The 17674-nt window shown below is 49.2% G+C and overlaps 1 protein-coding gene across 1 annotated transcript in view; it reads right to left on the bottom strand.

Annotated features, from left to right (window-relative positions):
- Positions 1-17674, bottom strand: part of SAXO3 (stabilizer of axonemal microtubules 3) — an 83041-nt gene that overhangs the window by 18055 nt on the left and 47312 nt on the right. The window contains exon 3 of the mRNA XM_086928667.1: positions 14955-15116. Coding sequence (XP_086784793.1) covers positions 14955-15116 — 162 coding nt within the window. The remainder of the gene's footprint in view (positions 1-14954; positions 15117-17674) is intronic.

The raw sequence follows: 17674 nt of genomic DNA, 5'->3' as shown, positions 1-17674 counted from the left end.
GTAGGATCAGTGCTCAATTTGAGCCAGTGTTTTCCGGTGCTCAGCACCAGCACTTAATCGTCAACACCGGCGCTTATAATGCAAACTCGACCCAAAGGTATTGGAGCACTTTTCATGAGCACCAGTTAGGGACACATTCATTTTTTGTAGGTACGGAAAGAATACGTGATTTGCCCAGAATCACAGGATGTTGAGCCTATGCCTGTACTCGAACCTTGTTCCCCGGCTCCAAAGTCAGCAGCTCTGGCCATTAAGCCTCATCCTCTCCCCTTGTAGGGTTTCATGGTTAGTAGTTAGTTCTGATATGGGTGGCGCTAATAGGAGCAAGGGGCTGATACAAACTGCCTCCTGTTGAGAGCTAAGTACTTTTTTTCACAAATTAACCACTGAGTAGGATGAAAAGGACAACTAGGAGCAAAAGGAGCTGAGGCCAGACTCAGGAGGACCATACATTGGACCAGGACTTTGAGGAGAAATGCACAGAAGGAGTCAGATCAAGGGAAGCAGGGCCAATAAACTCATTAAACTCAAGACCAAGGGAACCAGGGCCATGAGAAAGAGAAAGATCAGAATCAGTGGTGCAAGTAGGCCTAGGGACAGGAAGATCAAAACCAGAGATGCCAAAGTGACAAGGAGCAAGAGGGCAAGGAGCAGGGCACCAGAAATAGAAGGCCCAAAGCTGTAAGGTCACGGCCATGTGAACCATGACAAAGAAGACCAGGTGAACCAGGAAAAGGAAGACCAGATGGACAAGGGCTGGGAGCACAGCGACTTGCACCAGGAGGGCCAGCGTCAGGAGGTTTAGGTCTCAGAGAACTATGAGACTAAAGTGAAGGAGGACCAGGATGGGAGCTCGTAAGGCCAGAAACAGAGGAAGGGCTACCAGAATCCAGACTGAGCTAGAAAGGCCAGAAACAGACAAAAACCTGCCAGAATACAGTCTTAGTCCAGGATCTGCAGGAGCACATGAGCAGGAGGATCAAAACCAGGAGGAATCAAATCAGAGAAATAGACGAAAGAGGTGAAGCATGACCAAGAGGGCTAGGAAAACCAAGAGTAGGAGATCCATGGAAAATAGGACAAGAAAGAGCAGGAAACAAGGGCAAGGAGGACCCAAGTGGCCTGATCCAGTGGGAGGGCAGGATCAGGATGATTAGGAGTAAGATCAAAAACACAGGGCCAGGCTTGAAAGAGTTCCACAATAGGAAGAACAGGACCAGGAGGATCAGGACGAAAGATCAGTTCAGTACCCGGAGGAGGATCTGGAGGTGGATGAATGGGATCGGGACAAAGTGGGAGGACCAGGATGAGAAACAGAAGCAAGAGTAGAAAGATCTGTAAGGAGACGGGAAGCAGGAGGAGAGCGATCAGGAAAATGAGGCTGGCCAGGAATCAGGACCAGGAGCTAAAGGCACATGACCAGGAGAAGAGGATTGCATGCTCTCTAGCACCAAGAAACAATTTGGAATATGTTACTCATAAAATAAAAACAATCAGTCAATCAAGACTGATCAAACAGGGACAGGGCGCAGATGAGAAACATGAGTAGGAGGATGAGCCAAAGGACCAAGACAGAGAGGTCCAGAGTATGGCTAGGAGGTAGAAGAGGAGCAGGACTAGGAGAGGTGCCAGAAAGAAAATCCAGATTCAGAGGAGGAGGAAAATCATCCGGGGCAGGACCAGGAGAATGATTGTGTTTAGAAGGAAGAGGAGGCAGAGGAGGACCTGGAGGAGGATGGTGAGTAGGACAGTAAGGAGGTGGAGCCGGATAAAGAGGAAGAGGAGGTAAAGGACCAGTAGGAAAGAGCGGCAGATGCGATTCTAGGCCACATGTGCAAGGACAGGCCCTCAATTACACAGCCATACCGCTTATAAAAGATTCTTAGTTACTTTATTTAAACACAGCCACTTTTGAGAACCCCTACCTTTATCAACCTACTAAAAGCACACAGGGTTATGTTAAAATGTAGGCTCTTTGATTACTCAGATCAATAGAATGACTGCATGCTAACACCTGGCTCGGTGTCTACACCACATCGGGTTTAAAGCAGGGATGCGTTCTTGCACCCTCCTTTTTAACATGTACACCTCTCACTATCAAAAAATATATATTTTTGTGACACTGCTCCCTATGTTGGACATCCTACCACCGTGGCTAAAACGAGCAAATGGTTCCTTCTGCAGGTCGAGTGACAGCACAAAAGAAACAATATCTCACATAGCCTGTTCTTGTCCAGCACTTTTAACCCCTTCCGCGCTGATGACAAGCTCAGCTCGTCATGAGGCTTACCTGCCGTGCGCTCATGACGAGCTGAGCTCGTCATGTAACGCGGTATTTACAAAACCCCTGCGCACAGCGGGAAAAGCCTCCGCAGCGAGGTGGTTAAATGAGCGAAGATTATTATTGGGGCAATAATTTAACAAACTGTTGATGCCAACGTGTGGCAAGCAGTCATTAAAGCATTGATCCCAAAAGACAATATTCTGAACACTCGATTGGTCAAATTTATAAAATCGTTTGAAAAAAAGCTTGGAGCCCTCTCCAGCTACCATTCCTGTAAGCAATCTGGCCCAGCAGTTGAACGAGTGAAGAAAGTTGGGGACAGACTTACAAGCCCCTTGCAACACTTTTGCGTCATCGCTGCGTCACTTTTTGTGACACAGTGGTGGCGTAAACAATGCGGCACGTTGCGGCCCATTTACAAAGTGATGCATCTAGGGATCTGCGTTACGTTGTAAAGTCCTGCGCCTCATGATACCTGCGGGAGGTATAATGTATGCAGGGTGGGCGTTCCCATGCAAAGAAGCCATGTAGAACTGACGCAGTGAAATTTACAACATTTCACTGTGTCACTCTATGCCTACACTGCATCAAAATCCCTACACCTACTAAGATCAGGCGTAAAGGCTTTTTGAATGGGACTCACCTATCTGTTGTGGCGCAGTTCTGGAATTGCGTCACTTTCATGAGAAACTCCAGCAATATGTCACTTTTTTGCCAACAGATGCGTCAAAATTTCGGACGCTTCCGTCAATCCTTGCGCCATGGAGCACTGTAGTGTAAATACAGCACATCCATGGTGGCCCAAGGACATTTTTCGCTGATGCAAGAAAACTGACGCATCTATGCAGATGCATCAGTTCCTTGTAAATGAGCCCTTAGCGTTTTGCTGCTGGTAATGTAGTACAAAACCGCATATAAGGAAATTCGCCATTTGCACAACGTAGCACAAAACAGCACACAATGACCATTTGCAATTTGCACAAAATGGAACTTTTAAAACGATTTATAAAATAATATTTTCAAAAGGGAAATGTAGTGAAAACAATTGTAAATAACTGTTTTTATTTTACTTTTTTAAGCATGGGATGGTATTAATTAACTATTCATGTTTGACTAAATCTTTGAAACCTTGTAGCTCCAATTGTGGTTAATCATCAGCAACGGTTACTAAGTGCACATAAACAATCAATAATGAAGGTTCTTTTCCTTTGGAATGAAGGTTCTTTCAACCAGAATGCTTTGTTTCCCCGGGAACCCGTGGCATCCTTCCAGCGACTTTCATCCCCAATATCATTATTTCCATCCCAACATTCTGTGACCAAAAGTAGGATTTTCTGACTTCGAAATTACTAATAGTATACTGATGATATCACCAGTAGAAGATGTGGGAGGAGAGTTGATCAAGTGACTAGAGTAGCCAACTTTAGAATCTGAGGTTCTAGGTTTCAATCCCACTGTTGGACTTGGCCCTTTTCCCCCCAAATTTTTCGCTTTTCGCCCCCCTAATTTCAGGATGTCTCCCCCATGGTAAAGGTCACTGTATAGGCCATGTGAGGTATGATATGCCCTTTGTAATGTGATATTGTCATGCAATGGTGTGTACACTTATTTTCCCCCATGGTGTAAAATGTACCCTGATTGAATGCTGCATTTAAAATGGATACCATGGCTGTGCGTTGTGCCACCTGACTGCAGTAGGTTAGCGGTCTAGGCGTTAGGTACCCAGCCACCCCTGCTTTTGGAGGGAAAGCCTGGCACCCAGGCCTGAGCCAGTTTAAACCAGTTCACCACAGAATTCCAGAAGCTGCTGGCACTGCCTGGAAGGTGGGGGGAGGGGGATATAAATAAGGGGGATGTGCCAACATGTGTTGAGACAGACCTGGGACAGGAATGTGAGGGGACCTGCTGCCAGGGGATACCGCCACTTGGGCCTGTGTGCTGGACCCTGCACCCATCCATCACCCCTCTACTGTCCCCAGAGCTAGTGGAAGCCCCACTTCAGGAGTTCAGGCTGCTGTTCAGGAGGAGGGCCATGCTGCAGTGGAGGATGGTGTCAGCCTACCGCCCTGTTTTGATGAAGCCCCCACTGACTATTGACCTGGCCAAGTAGTGCCTACTGCTCTGTCCCCCCAGCCCACTGAAGAGGGCAGGCCCTCCTAGGTCCCTGAAACTGCTGGGACCTTGCGCCACGCTAGTGCTGTGCCCGGAAGCGCCTAGAAGGGAAGGAGCATCTTGGACCCCCCCCAGGAGGGGAGGAGTGTTGCCCTGAGGCTTGCTGCTGGGACAGTCCGCCCCCCTTTCACTGTGTGCCTAGAAGCGCTGTGTGCCTAGAAGCGCTGTGCGGCCTGCAAAGCGCTATAATCTTGAATTTGTGTGGCCCACGAGGGAACTGTGGAACTGAATAGTGCCGCGGGTGCCTACCCCGCGTGATAGCGCCCTTCTGCCATCCTAAATCAAAGCGGGAGCCTACCCCCCAGTAGGGCCGCCTCGGGAACTGCCAGGAATCACCGCAGCAGCGACGGGAGCGAGGAGGAGGCGAGGCTGCACTGCGGCATGAATAATTAATCAGCGGGTGCCTACCCCGCGTGTGCGCCGCGACCTGGTGCTCATTACTTTCGCGGGTGCCTACCCCGCTTCATGACCCATTAATAAGCGGATGCCTACCCCACTTAATCGCCGCCTGGAATCACCGCGCGGCCTGGGGTAAAGCAGAAGTGGATACCTTACCGCGATCACCGCTGCTGGCCCGGTCCGGTCACAGAAGAGGTGCTGCCCGGGAGTGCGCCTGAAGGGCCGAGTCACTGCCAATGCCGGCGCCGAGCGAGAGGAGTCCCCGCTGCCGTAGTCCCGAAGGCCACGCCAGAACTGTGATGGAGGGAGCCACCACCACATGACGGGGGCGTCGGCCACGTCACAGGCTGCGCCCCCGATGACAACACACACGAATTGGGCCGGCTGCCGCGCCCACTGAGTGGCGCACCCTGATTTGCGGCTGACGCCGCGCCCCCCAAAAAGCAGCGCACTGGTTGGCTACCCGGCTGGGAAGCAGGAAGAGTCTGGGTGAAGCTGGAGGAAGTGCCGGACGGGGCTCTTGTGTCCTACAGAGAGCCCCGCCAGTCGAGCGTTGAGCTGCAGGGGTCTAAGTGAAGCCTGCGGGCCCCGTGTGGCCCGCATAGATCCCAGAAGCTGCCCCGGGGCTCTCGTGCTGGCAGTAAGCCCCGCAATCCCAGCAAGGGAGGAGCCCGAGGGAGAACCAAGGCTGCCACAAGGACCCTGGTGAGTGGGGCACCGCCGTGTGGAGGTTGTGGGTGTGTCGGGGCACAGGGTCGGTGCCCATCCCCCCAGTGACATTGCTGCATTTCCAGGTGCTCCGTCTGGCAGCGGGCACCTGCGACGTTGGGCCTTCTATGACTTGTGATTGTGGGCCAGTACTGCAGCTGGTACCGCGGGGGTACCCCTGATTGTTTTTTACTCCGCAGGTCCCCAGGATCATACCTAGAGCAGAAGGAGAGCCCCTGAAATCTGCGAGAGGAGTCACCACCCTGGTTATTGGTGGATTGTGCCCAGGGTTAAGTACAAGGCATTCCCTGCCTCAGGTGTTATGCCACTATTAATAGGGTGCCTAAGGTTTCCCACGTTTTGATGCCTAGTGTTTTCATGTTACCACCTGATGCATAGTGTGCTAGGTTCATGGGAAGGTTGCACCGGCCGCCGTGTGCCTAATGAGGATGCCAATGGCCACTTGATTACACATCCTAAGGTTCAGGCCTGTTGCTAATGTTGGTGATGCTATGTTTATGCCTAATGTTTTATTTTACGCTTACAGCCGACTGCTAAGGTTAATGCTTTGTTTTATTTCAGCCCTGGAAACTAATGGACTCACCTTTTCTTGCTTTGCCCTTTTTCCCTGTAAATAATCCCTCTGGTATTCATTACCCTGGCGCCCGCTGGCGCCCTATTGTGATTAATGTGCCATCTTTTACGTATTTGAGATAATACAAGAGTTATTCTTTTTCAACCAAAACTGGTGTTGTGTCTCTTTTTGTGCTGTGCCTGGTGTGTCGTCTGTGGGTACTGCATGGATGCTTCACACATGTCCTCAGAAGTTTGGCCTGCCCCCTCTGCTCCATGATACCCCCTGTAGAATTGGCTACCCCATTTCTAACAGCAACCCTCGCCACTTAATTCAACAATGTGTCACTCTGGCAAGTCACTTATTCTCCCTGCGCCTAACAAAATGTGAGATGTAAATATGTGACGAATATAAATGTAACCTCCAGTTGATGTCCACAATCTTGTATCATTATGCAATATACCCCCTATAGGTGCTCAGTTGCTTCCTATCTACGTTTATCCCCTTTCTGTGATTCTATCTCTCTCGTCTCCCTCTTTCCTTTCCTCTCGTGCTCTCCAGCACTCGCTCTAACACTTTATCCAAATCTATACCTCTCTCTTGTACCTGCCTCTCAGCCAATAGCCTGTCTCACTGCCTTTTCAGTGTCGCCGCTCTCGTGCCTCATCTCTAATCTATGCCTCTTTGCCACCAACACTATGGCTTAGATTTTCTCAACACTAAGCAATGCTGCGTCCAAATTTGTTGTGCTGCATTGTGCAAGGGAGAAAATTCAGCACCATATCTACAAAGATTGGCCTGCTACTGGTGTCGTTCCCCTGCTTTGGATGCCAACTCTGCTCTACGTGATTCACAGCCTTGCACCATGGTACAAAAGTAAGTGTGCGCCGCTTGATAAGGATTTGTTGTGAAAGCATACGTTTCAACAGTGGTGGCTGCTAGCAGGGAAAAGTGGTAGGGCACTGCGGGTGACAATAATAAAAAAAAAAGAAAAGAAAACCTACTACCACCTCACTGCTACTACCGATGCCCAGGCACTCAGACATCCCTACGTCAATCCAGACGCTGCTCTCACGCTGTTATTAGCCAGTATGAGAGCAGCACCGGGATTGGGCGGAGAGGGCTGGATTTACATTGCAACAAGGACTGGAAGCCCATGCCTGCTGCTCTCCATTCAACGATTCAGAAAAGGGGGTGGTGATGAACAGAGTGTCTGAATTAAGCAGACCACTCTTACCCAGTCCAAAGATCAGGGCTTGATCCATCACCGTTATTTAGCTCACTGCACCATCCCAGCTCAGAACCTGGCTATATGCAAATCAGTCTGTCCCTGGCCCAGTGCATCATGGGAACAGGGCAGACTAAACTACCAAGCCAATTCTTCACCAGAAAGGAGACAAGCTACCGGGGACCGGATTCTGACATTTCAGCCGTCGTCGGCCCGGCTTGCTTGAATCCTGATGGTGCAGTGAGCAAGGGACTCATGTCTGAGTATACCCTGCCACACCTATAGTGGCCAAAAACGATTCAGAAAAGGGGGGGGTGATGAACAGAGTGTCTGAATTAAGCAGACCACTCTTACCCAGTCCAAAGATCAGGGCTTGATCCATCACCGTTTTTTAGCTCACTGCGCCATCCCAGCTCAGAACCTGGCTATATGCAAATCAGTCTGTCCCTGGCCTAGTGCAGAGGATGGTCCAGCCCTCAAAACTCAGCTCCAGCTCCGTATTGAAAAATAAAATGATAATAAAGCTGTTTTATGAATTGCTTTATCTTTTTTTTTTTTACATGTTTTCATGCAGTGCGGTGAAGCTCATGCGCCATAACGGTGGAGCCGCTGTTACCCTTCAAGTACAAATTTCTATGTGTCGGCATACTCAGATGATTACCACACATTGTGGATGTGTGCTCTGCACTGTGCTCTGTGGCACATATTCAGAGTACTGTTTTGGGGGGAATTAACACATTTCCTTTGTGCCTACTTCAAGTAGGACTTAGCTTTTGATGCAAAGTCTTGTCCATCTGTGTTATTAGACTGACCTTTGTCTCAAACCTACAGGTGTTTGTGCTCATCTGCAGTGGCGGCTGGCACCGATCTGGGGTGGCAAGGCGGGTGGCGAGGAGGGGGTAAAATAAGGGGAAAAATAATGTACGTTACCTCCTCGCCACTTCTTGTCGTTGTCATCCCTCTGCTCCACAAGAACCAGGAAGCACACCCAGGCTCCCCTGACCAATCAGAATTCTGCAATGCAGCATTGTGATTGGTAAGCACCCAAGCTCCCCGGACCAATCACAACCATGCGATGGAGGCCTGGGTATGTTCTCTATGCAGGCTGTAATGCAGCCTGCATGAAGAACATGCTAAGTGTGCATGACTGTTTGGCCGGCCCCAGAAAGCAGGCCAAATAGTCATTGCGCATTTAGGAGGGTGCCTCTACTCCTCCCCTGCTCTGATAGCAAAGAAGACCCGCCCCGCCCACCAAGCCGCAGCCTGAACAAATGAAATGATAATAAACACCAGTTATTATGGTATAATTTTCCATTTATTTCCACTGCCCAAAGCAGTGAGGTGACGCTCCTCCACCTTACAGGAGGAGCTGCCACTGCTCATCTGCTCAAGTACTGCCCACTTGATGCAAAGCTGTGCAAAATGTTTTTTCACTATGAAAAGTGCACCTTTCTAAAGCAAAAGTGTTGTGATGTAATGCATTCCGCATATCAGGTTGACCAACCTTGGAATGTGGAATGCAGAAGGATGAAGCCTGTAACGTTCTCTTGGTGGCAGTTGCTGCTGGGAAGCTGAAGAGGGTTGAGGGTCGTCGTGGAAATTAAGTGAGCTATTCCCCAGAGTCACATGGTGCTGAGCTGAGCTACCACGGGAGCCGGGGTTCGAACCATGAACCCTGTACTCCAAGTCAGCTGCCTTGGCTGCTGCACCACACCTCACCTCTCCAGTGCAACGTTGCACGTTTGTTAATTTCTGCTGGGGAAAATTCTGTAGCTTTCCCCAGTGTTTAGCTGTTTTGCAGTCCATGGTCTTGCCCACATTCTGGGAAGGGAGATGAAGGAGATGAGGTGCCCCTTCCAGGTTGGGCAGTTCCGGACAACTCCGCACAGTTGGCGTGAACCTGCGCACGTGCAAGCAGACTTACACATACGCACGCACACACACACTCATTCCCACACTAATGTAACGCCTCTACACCCGGCGTGTGTCCCACAAATACCCACAGAGGGTGCCCCTTTTCATGTTTGCATCCTCTAAGAGATGTGCCTCGCAAACCCCAGCCCCTGACGGGGAGTTGGGCGGGAATGTGAATTCCTCCGGCTTTAGAGGACCTGTTAAAGCTGGAAGACAATCCATCATAGGAATTAACTCTGGAATAAATTTGAGATAAACACGCATTATGTGCTAGCACCATGGGCGTCAACAGGGGGGGGGCAAGGATGGGCGCTTGCCCCCCCCCCCCCCAGCGTCTCACCTTGCCCCCCCCCTGCGCACGCCCATGTGCACATATGGATCCCGGAGGGAGGCCTGATGCCGGGGCTCATCCTCAGGCAGGAAATCATCCAACCGTCCGCCTTAATTTTAGGCATTGCAGGGTACAGAGCAGTTCCGTGCAAAAGGCCTCAGCTCCCTGATGGGGCCGCCACGCACTCCTCTGTGCACAAGAGCAGCCTCACCCTGCCCATTATCATTCTGGGGGGGGGCTGAAAGCCACATACAGAATGACAATGGGTCAGTCTGGGCTGGCACAGCATGTGGTGGCCTCATCCAGCCTTGGTCTAGGGCAGGGCTTTCTGCCACCTGGAAGTGCAAAAACGCCCATGCTGCTGCTAGGTGAGAATCCAGTTAGCCAAAGAAAGGCGGCGAAAGAAGTTGAAAGGAAAGGATCATAGTTATAGTATAGCAGCCATGGTTGCTGCTTTAGGTCTCGTAGCGTTACAGCGCTTAAGCGCTGTCTCGCCGAGATCTATTGTTACTGGGTCTGCTTCCCAGGAGACAGCACCTGGCCGAACGCGCTCGCCGTGGCTGTCTCCTGGGAAGCGCAAACATACACAGGCACACCTCCCCCTGCACGCATGCGCACACACATACACAAGCGCACATACACGCACGGAGAGACGTCCCCCCCACCCCTCTGCCGTCGCACACACAGACACACACACACGCACACATACAGGCATCCCCCCCTTCCCCGCTCACCGGCACTCCGGACTTGTGCAGCCTCCGACCGCGGGGCTCTCCCTCGGGCATGGGAGCCCCGCGTCACCACTGCTCCTCCAGGCACTCCGTGGGCGAGGGCTTCACAAAACGGAAGTACCGCCCCACGATAGGTTTCGTTTTGCGTGCGCACTTCTTCTTAAGAGTGGGCTTCGCGCACAAGACGGAAGTCCCGCCCCCACCAAAGGTGTTGCATGTTAAAAAGCATATTTATGTAAACACATGAATTGGGGTAAAATAATGCCCTCCCAGGGTTCTGGTGACACCACTTTCTAAACGCCAGGGCGTGCTTGACCTGTGGCCCTATTACATCATCGGTAACCCTATACTGCCACCTGTGCACAAGTGTGCCAAACCCATGTAAGGCATAATTCTCGGATGACAGCATTGCAAATGCTCGCTAATCAAGTCGTACGATTTCTACCGAGATATACGCAGGAACATGACCACTCAATTATGGAACATTTTCTTTGCTCTGGTTAGATCCTAAAATCTTTCCTGAAAAATATTGCAAGGCTGGGCGCTTCCTTAGTTCAAATGGTTATTTTATTTTCTGCCTCTGTAGTATTTTGAAAAGTCGCTGTTTTTAACAGTCGAAATTGTGATTTGGTGGAAAACGCTTTTATCCTCATAATGGGATGTTGAGTTTAAATTTAAACCCAGAATTCTAACACACCTAATTGCCTCCAAGAGAAATGCTAGTTCGCTGGATTATTTTGCTTGCAGGTCGTTTATGAAACAGCGTTGGTTTTTTACGTCACACAGCTGTACATGTGCTACAGCGAAATGATTATATTGTTGATTGTAACAATAATTGCCAATGCGTATTACAGACTACTCAAACTACGGGACGTGCAGTGGCTCAGGGAGTGCAGCGTCAAGTGCGGACTCGAAATGTGGGATTGCTAAATATGAGTGCGTGTGAAGCGCACTGATAGGGACTTATTTACAGGCACCCTGCGCAGTAAGTGAGTCATTTTTAATATGGGAGAAAGTGACTTACCGGCATCGCAAGGGGCTTGTAAATAAACCCTATAATGGTTTACTCACATCACTCATCTCATTAACGCGCGTATTAAAGGGTTGGACTGCGCGATCCGTCGCTAAAGTCTTGTCTGCTCTCATCTGACGCCTCCTGTGACCTTGGGCACATGCATCATGTGCAATTCGGCCTCACTGGGAACTGTTAGTGTGCAGGTTCGTCTTTGATTGACAGATAGGTTGTGGCGAGGCGAGCTGTGCGAGTTCACATGTCAACGGCTGTGCAATCAGGCGATTGCTTCTTAATTAATGGTGCCTTAGGCAATGTTCGCAAATAATCCTCGCAACATACTTAACTAGGGGTATATTTGCAAAGAGTTCATGCAGCGTAGCGCAGCAAGTGAAGATGATGTACTGCCTTGGCACTGCATCAGCCCCGTGTGTGAGGTGCATCATCACAGCTGTGTAAATAATAACAGCTGTGAGCCCGTGCGTGAGGTGCATCATCAGAGCTGTGTGAATAATAACAGCTGTGAGCCTGTGGCTGAGGTGCATCATCAGAGCTGTGTGAATAATAACTGCGTCAGCCCCGTGCGTGAGGTGCATCATCAGATCTGTGTGAATAATAACAGCTGTGAGCCCGTGCCTGAGATGCATCATCAGAGCTTTGTGAATAATAACTGCGTCAGCCCCGTGCGTAAGGTGCATCATTAGAGCTGTGTGAATAATAACAGCTGTGAGCCCGTGCCTGAGGTGCATCATCAGAGCTGTGTGAATAATAACAGCTGTGAGCCCATGCCTAAGGTGCATCATTAGAGCTGAGTGAATAATAACAGCTGTGAGCCCATGCCTAAGGTGCATCATTAGAGCTGAGTGAATAATAACATCTGTGACCCCGTGCCTGAGGTGCATCATCAGAGCTTTGTGAATAATAACTGCGTCAGCCCCGTGCTGAGATGCATAATAACTGCGTCAGCCCCGTGGTGAGGTTCATCATTAGAGCTGCGTGAATAATAACAGCTGTGAGCCCGTGCATGAGGTGCATCATCAGAGCTTTGTGAATAATAACTGCGTCAGCCCCGTGCGTCAGGTGCATCATTAGAGCTGCGTGAATAATAACAGCTGTAAGCAACAGCACTCTTGCACACACTCAAACTGCTCACCAGTTCAAAGTATGCTAAAAATGTTATGCAACGCATTGTCATACACAATGCCAATAACTCAAACTTTAATGCTGCGAGACCTATTGCATTGCAAATGCATGTTATTTTATGCCACTAACAACCATAGACAAAGCAAATAGTTCTGGCTTGTTGTAGGTGTAACGTTACTTGTTCCAAGTGTAACGTTACTTGTTGTATTATATATCTGGATGCAATGACAGAAGCAACAAAAATACCAGTCGGGCAGCACATTATATTAAGCACACATTTTAAGCTTATGTGTTTAAAGCCACACATTTTATTACATCAAAAACACTTTTGGAGAGACCCCCCTAGTTTGTTCATCCCACTTAACGCTTTGGAAACAACACCATGTCAGTCGCCCCACGTCGAGGCACTGTGCATCATGCATGACACATGACTTCCACTTTTTCAGATTGCCTATGTGCAGGGGCATAGTAAATCCTGCTCCACCCCACCCCTTGCTTTAAGAACTACAGCAAGGGTGGAGTTCTTGATAGGTCTCATAATTAATGTGAAAAGTTGAGTGAATAAGTAAGTGAAGAAATGGGTGGATTGATCGCTGGATAGATGAGTGAAATGATGGATGGATGGATGAGTGAAAGGGTGGATGACGGATGAGTGAATGGGTGGATGGATGAGTGAAATGGTTGATGAATTGATAAGTGAAAGGGTGAATTGATGAATTGATAAGTGAAAGGGTGAATGGATGGACGGATGAGTGAAAGGGTGGATGTAAGGCTGGATGAGTGAGTGAAAGGGCGGGTAGATGGACAAAAGGATGGATCAATGAGTGAAGGAATGAAAGGGTGGATGGATGAGTGAAAGGACGGATGAACGATAGGTTCAATGGATGGATTCATGAGTGGATGAGTCGATGGATGGAAGGATGGATGGCTAAGTGAAAGGGGAATTGGAAGAGGAAGGGAGATGGGTAAATGGATGACTGAACGGCTGAAGGGCTGGATGGATGAGTTAATGGATGGATGGGTGGAAGAGTGGATGGATGAGTGTATGGATGGATAGGGTGCAAGGGTAGATGGATGGATGATGGATGAGTAAAAAGGTGGATTGAGTGATAGATAAGTGAAATGATGGATGGAAGGAAATGTGATGGATAGGTTTGTAAATGGATGAATATGGACATTGTTGGGCACACAGATGGAAGGACAGAATTAATGGTGAAAGACTGAATGATGGATGAAAGTATGATTACACATTGTAAGCTCCATTATCTTAAACAACATTTCCTATACATTGACTTTGCCATTTATATGAGTGATTGTCTCTTTATAATATGTGTGTGTTGTAACGCACTCCAACGTTCTGCCCCACATACTTGGGATGAGTAGCACTATAGAAGAAATTAAATACACATGAGAGAGGGTCTATGTGAAGATGCGGGGTGCCATTGGAGGGTGGTATCAAGGCCAGACTGGGCGGACCGGGCATCAGGTGTTTTCTCTGGGAGCTGGAAAGGTGGGGATAGTTTTGTTACCTGCACGTTTGCTTAAAGCTGCGCGTTTACTGACAAACCATGAAGTGCACAATTGTCTCAACCTAATATAAACATTTTTTCACTTGTACTTTAGTGGGTGTCTATTTACTTACTTACATCAGAGAAGGTTGCGCAATAGTATATGTCTGCAAACCTTACCTTTTGTCCTGAATTTTGACCCTTTGTCCTGAATTTTTACACTCACTGTCCTGAATTTGCACCCATGCTTGTAAATCTGACCCGTAGCGTTCTGCTTTTGGGATGCCAGTGGGGTAATTTTAGGGTTCAGGGTGGGTATGGGTTTTGGGGTAGCAGTGATAATTTTAGGGTTCAATGTGGGTATGAGTTTTAGGGTGCCAGAGGAAAATTTAGGGTTCAGGGCGGGTATGGGTTTTGAGGTGCCTTGGGAAATGTTAGGGTTCAGGGTGGATATGGGTTTTGGGGTGCCAGGGGTAATTTTAGGGTTCAGGGTGGGTATCGGTTTTGGGTTGCAAGGGGGACATTTTAGGGTTCAGGGCGGGTATGGGTTTTGGGGTGCCAGGGGGACAATTTTAGGGGTTAAGGCGGGTCTGGGTTATGGGTTTTGGGGTGCCGGGGTGCTAATTTAGAGATCAGGGAATGTATGAGTTTTAAGGGGCCAGGGGGGTAATATTAGGGTTCATAAGTGTGCTCTAATTGTTGTCCAGTTTCAAATGCAGAATTCACCACTTTTTTTTTCTCAGCTTGGCCTGAGCATTACCCGACCCCGATTGTCTGTTATTTTAGCCCGGCCCCTATTGATTAACATCAGTCACGCCCCTTTGTTTGCCAGGTTAGCCCCCCCCTGCAAAAAAATTCTGCAGATGCCCATGGCTAGCACCCACCTCTAAGCCAAGATCATGGCCCCAGCTGCCCCCATAGATGCTATCTCCTCAGCCCGGGTACAGTACCTGCGAGGGCCCCTTGGCGTGGTGTCCTTCCAGGGTGAAGGGCTGGGGACCGGCATGGAAGATGGTGTTGGCGGGGAGGCATGGCTCCCCGGTGAACTGGGCCTTGGTCTCGCTGTGCTGGTGTCCAGTGTGCAGCGGGGTCCTCCAGGCGCGGAGCTTCAGCTGAGGAGAGAAAGAGGTCAGTGATTGAAGGGCCCGAGACTCCCATGCCAGGGATGAACATGATGCCCCAGAGAGGACAGCCATGGTGGCACGTGCCACCTGTGCACCCACCGGTCTCTCTTCTGATCTCAGGTTCTGATATCCATGAGTTGGAGTGCTGGGACCCCATGAACAGTCACTGGGGTGTGGCACATTTTGGCTGCACCTTCACATGCTAGAGTCTGCACTTCTCACTCCGTTGTGCAATCCTGACCATCTCCCGAGCTTCACTCTCTGCAGTGCCAGACTCACACTGCACAGTCATAAATTTCACCCTGCAAAGCCTTGAGCTGTCATGCTGTACAGCACGGACCTCTCACACAGGACACCCATGAACTCATACAAGGCAGCTTGAACTTTCACTCTCTACAGCCCTAACTCTCACACTGTACGTCCCTGAGCTCGGTGTGCAGCCCTGTGCTCAGGCACAACACCCTGAGCTTTCACACTGTGCGGCCTGAACTCTCACATGGTGCAGCCATTCATTTTCAAATTGTACAGCCCTGAGCTCTTACACTGCACACCCATTAACTCTCACAGTACAACCTCAAACTTGCACACTAGGCAGCCTGAATTCTCACACTCAACAGCCCTTAACTCTCACCCTGCACAGCCCTGAAATTTCACAATGCACAGACATTCATTTTCACATACTCCCGAACTCACACTGCACAATGTTTAATTCTGAAAGTACAACGTTGAACTCTCACACTATGCAGCACGATCTCTCACACCCTGCAGCCCATGCTGTTATACTTCACAGCCCTGACATCTCACAATGTACAGCTGTTAATGTTGACACTGTCCACCCTGAGCTCTCACATTTGAACAACTTTTAACTCAGAAAGTACAGCTTTGAACTCTCACCCTATGCATCCTGAACTCATGTTGCACAGCACTTAGCTCTCACACTCCGGGGGGCATAATATCAAGCGGGGTGTTCAAATTATCGCCATTTTAGCGGCAGAAAACTGCTGCTAAAGCGGCGATAATGGGCTTGATAATATGCCCTAGAGAATTCCAATCGAAGCCCATGTTCTGGTGTGAACATGGGCTTCTATGGGAATTCTCTACGGCGTATTATCAAGCCCATTATCGCCGCTTTAGCTGCAGTTTTCTGCCGCTAAAACAGCGATAATTTTAACGCCATTTCTTGATAATATGCCCCCAAGTTCTCTTTTTTCCCCACAGTTGTACATCCCTGGACATTTCTAGCACTGGTTTCCCCGGGCCTTCCCCCCCTTCAGCCCAGAATGATGAAGAGGCCTGTGTACAGCCTTCACAGCCCTAGACTCTCAGGTAACACAGCCCTAATCCCTCCCATAGGGCAACCTCGAGACTCAATTGCACTTTACTGTTGCTGATCTCCAACAATGAGTTTCAGTGGAAATCTTGGGCTTTACCACCATCAGAGGCCACAAGTGGACCCCACTGGATTATCTCACCAGGCAGATGCTTACATGGTGCCGTCTGGGACTTTCATAAACTCTATAGACCTGGGCCCGGAGTTACTAAGGGTTTGCAACTCTTAAGTCAATTTACTAAGCCACCATGCGAGGCTCTACTTGGCTTAGTAAATCGAGAGTAATGCAAAACGGCATAAGCCTCTGCCTTGTGTTACTCCGCGCTGGGAAGGCATTCCATGTGAGGCGTGTGGCCATTCCCATATATGCACCCATGGATTTTGGCTCTTTCCCATGTTTACTAAAAAAAGTGGGAGCTGTGTCAAAATGGTACACCATTCCAACAGAGGCGTAACAAGAAGAAATATGTTTATTTCTCATTGTTGTTTTCTTTTTCTATGTGTTCTGCACTCTCTACTGCTCTTGTAGAAAGAGGAAAATGTCTCTGAGGATTGTTTTTGTGCAAGAACATGTCCCTACCTCCACAAACACAATCCTGCCTATAACGCAGGAACTCTTGCACCATGGTATAAGGGTGCCTGTGTTGGTGCTAGGCAGCACTTAGTGTGCCAGCCGGACAGAGAGTTTAGAATGCGCCACATCTTAGTAAATATGGCGCATTCCTTCTTTCTCTGTTTGACGCAGTGCAGCGAGATGTCTTGCTGCATTGCGCTGCACTGCGTTGAGCTAAATGTTAGTAAATCTGGGCCCTGGAGTCTCGAACTGTACATCCTTTGGACTCTGACCCTGTGCATACCATCGCACTCTCACACTGTGGAGTACCGAGTCTCACACTAATAGCCTTTGTAGTCCACACTGCGTAACCAGTGTATCATGGGCCATAGTGCCAGGAAGAAAATGGGGCCCTTGGCCACTGTTAAATTATATTATATATCAATAATAAGGGTTCATTGGACTCAGCAGGCCTCAGTCCCTCTGAACCTGTTGCCCCATTGGAAGCTTCACTGTGCTTCCCTCACACTCTCACAACTTACACCCCGGACCATCATAGAGCCCTGCATTATGAGACGAGACTGCTCCAGGTTTCACAGACTGTCCAGACCCCTGGGTGTCTCGCTCTGTTCAGCCTTCAAACCTCTGGCATGCTACTAACCC

Source organism: Lissotriton vulgaris, chromosome 7 (assembly GCF_964263255.1).
Source record: "Lissotriton vulgaris chromosome 7, aLisVul1.2, whole genome shotgun sequence".
Lineage (NCBI taxonomy): Eukaryota > Metazoa > Chordata > Amphibia > Caudata > Salamandridae > Lissotriton > Lissotriton vulgaris.
Note: the sequence above shows the minus strand (reverse complement) of the source record. Positions and strands in the feature narration are given on the sequence as shown.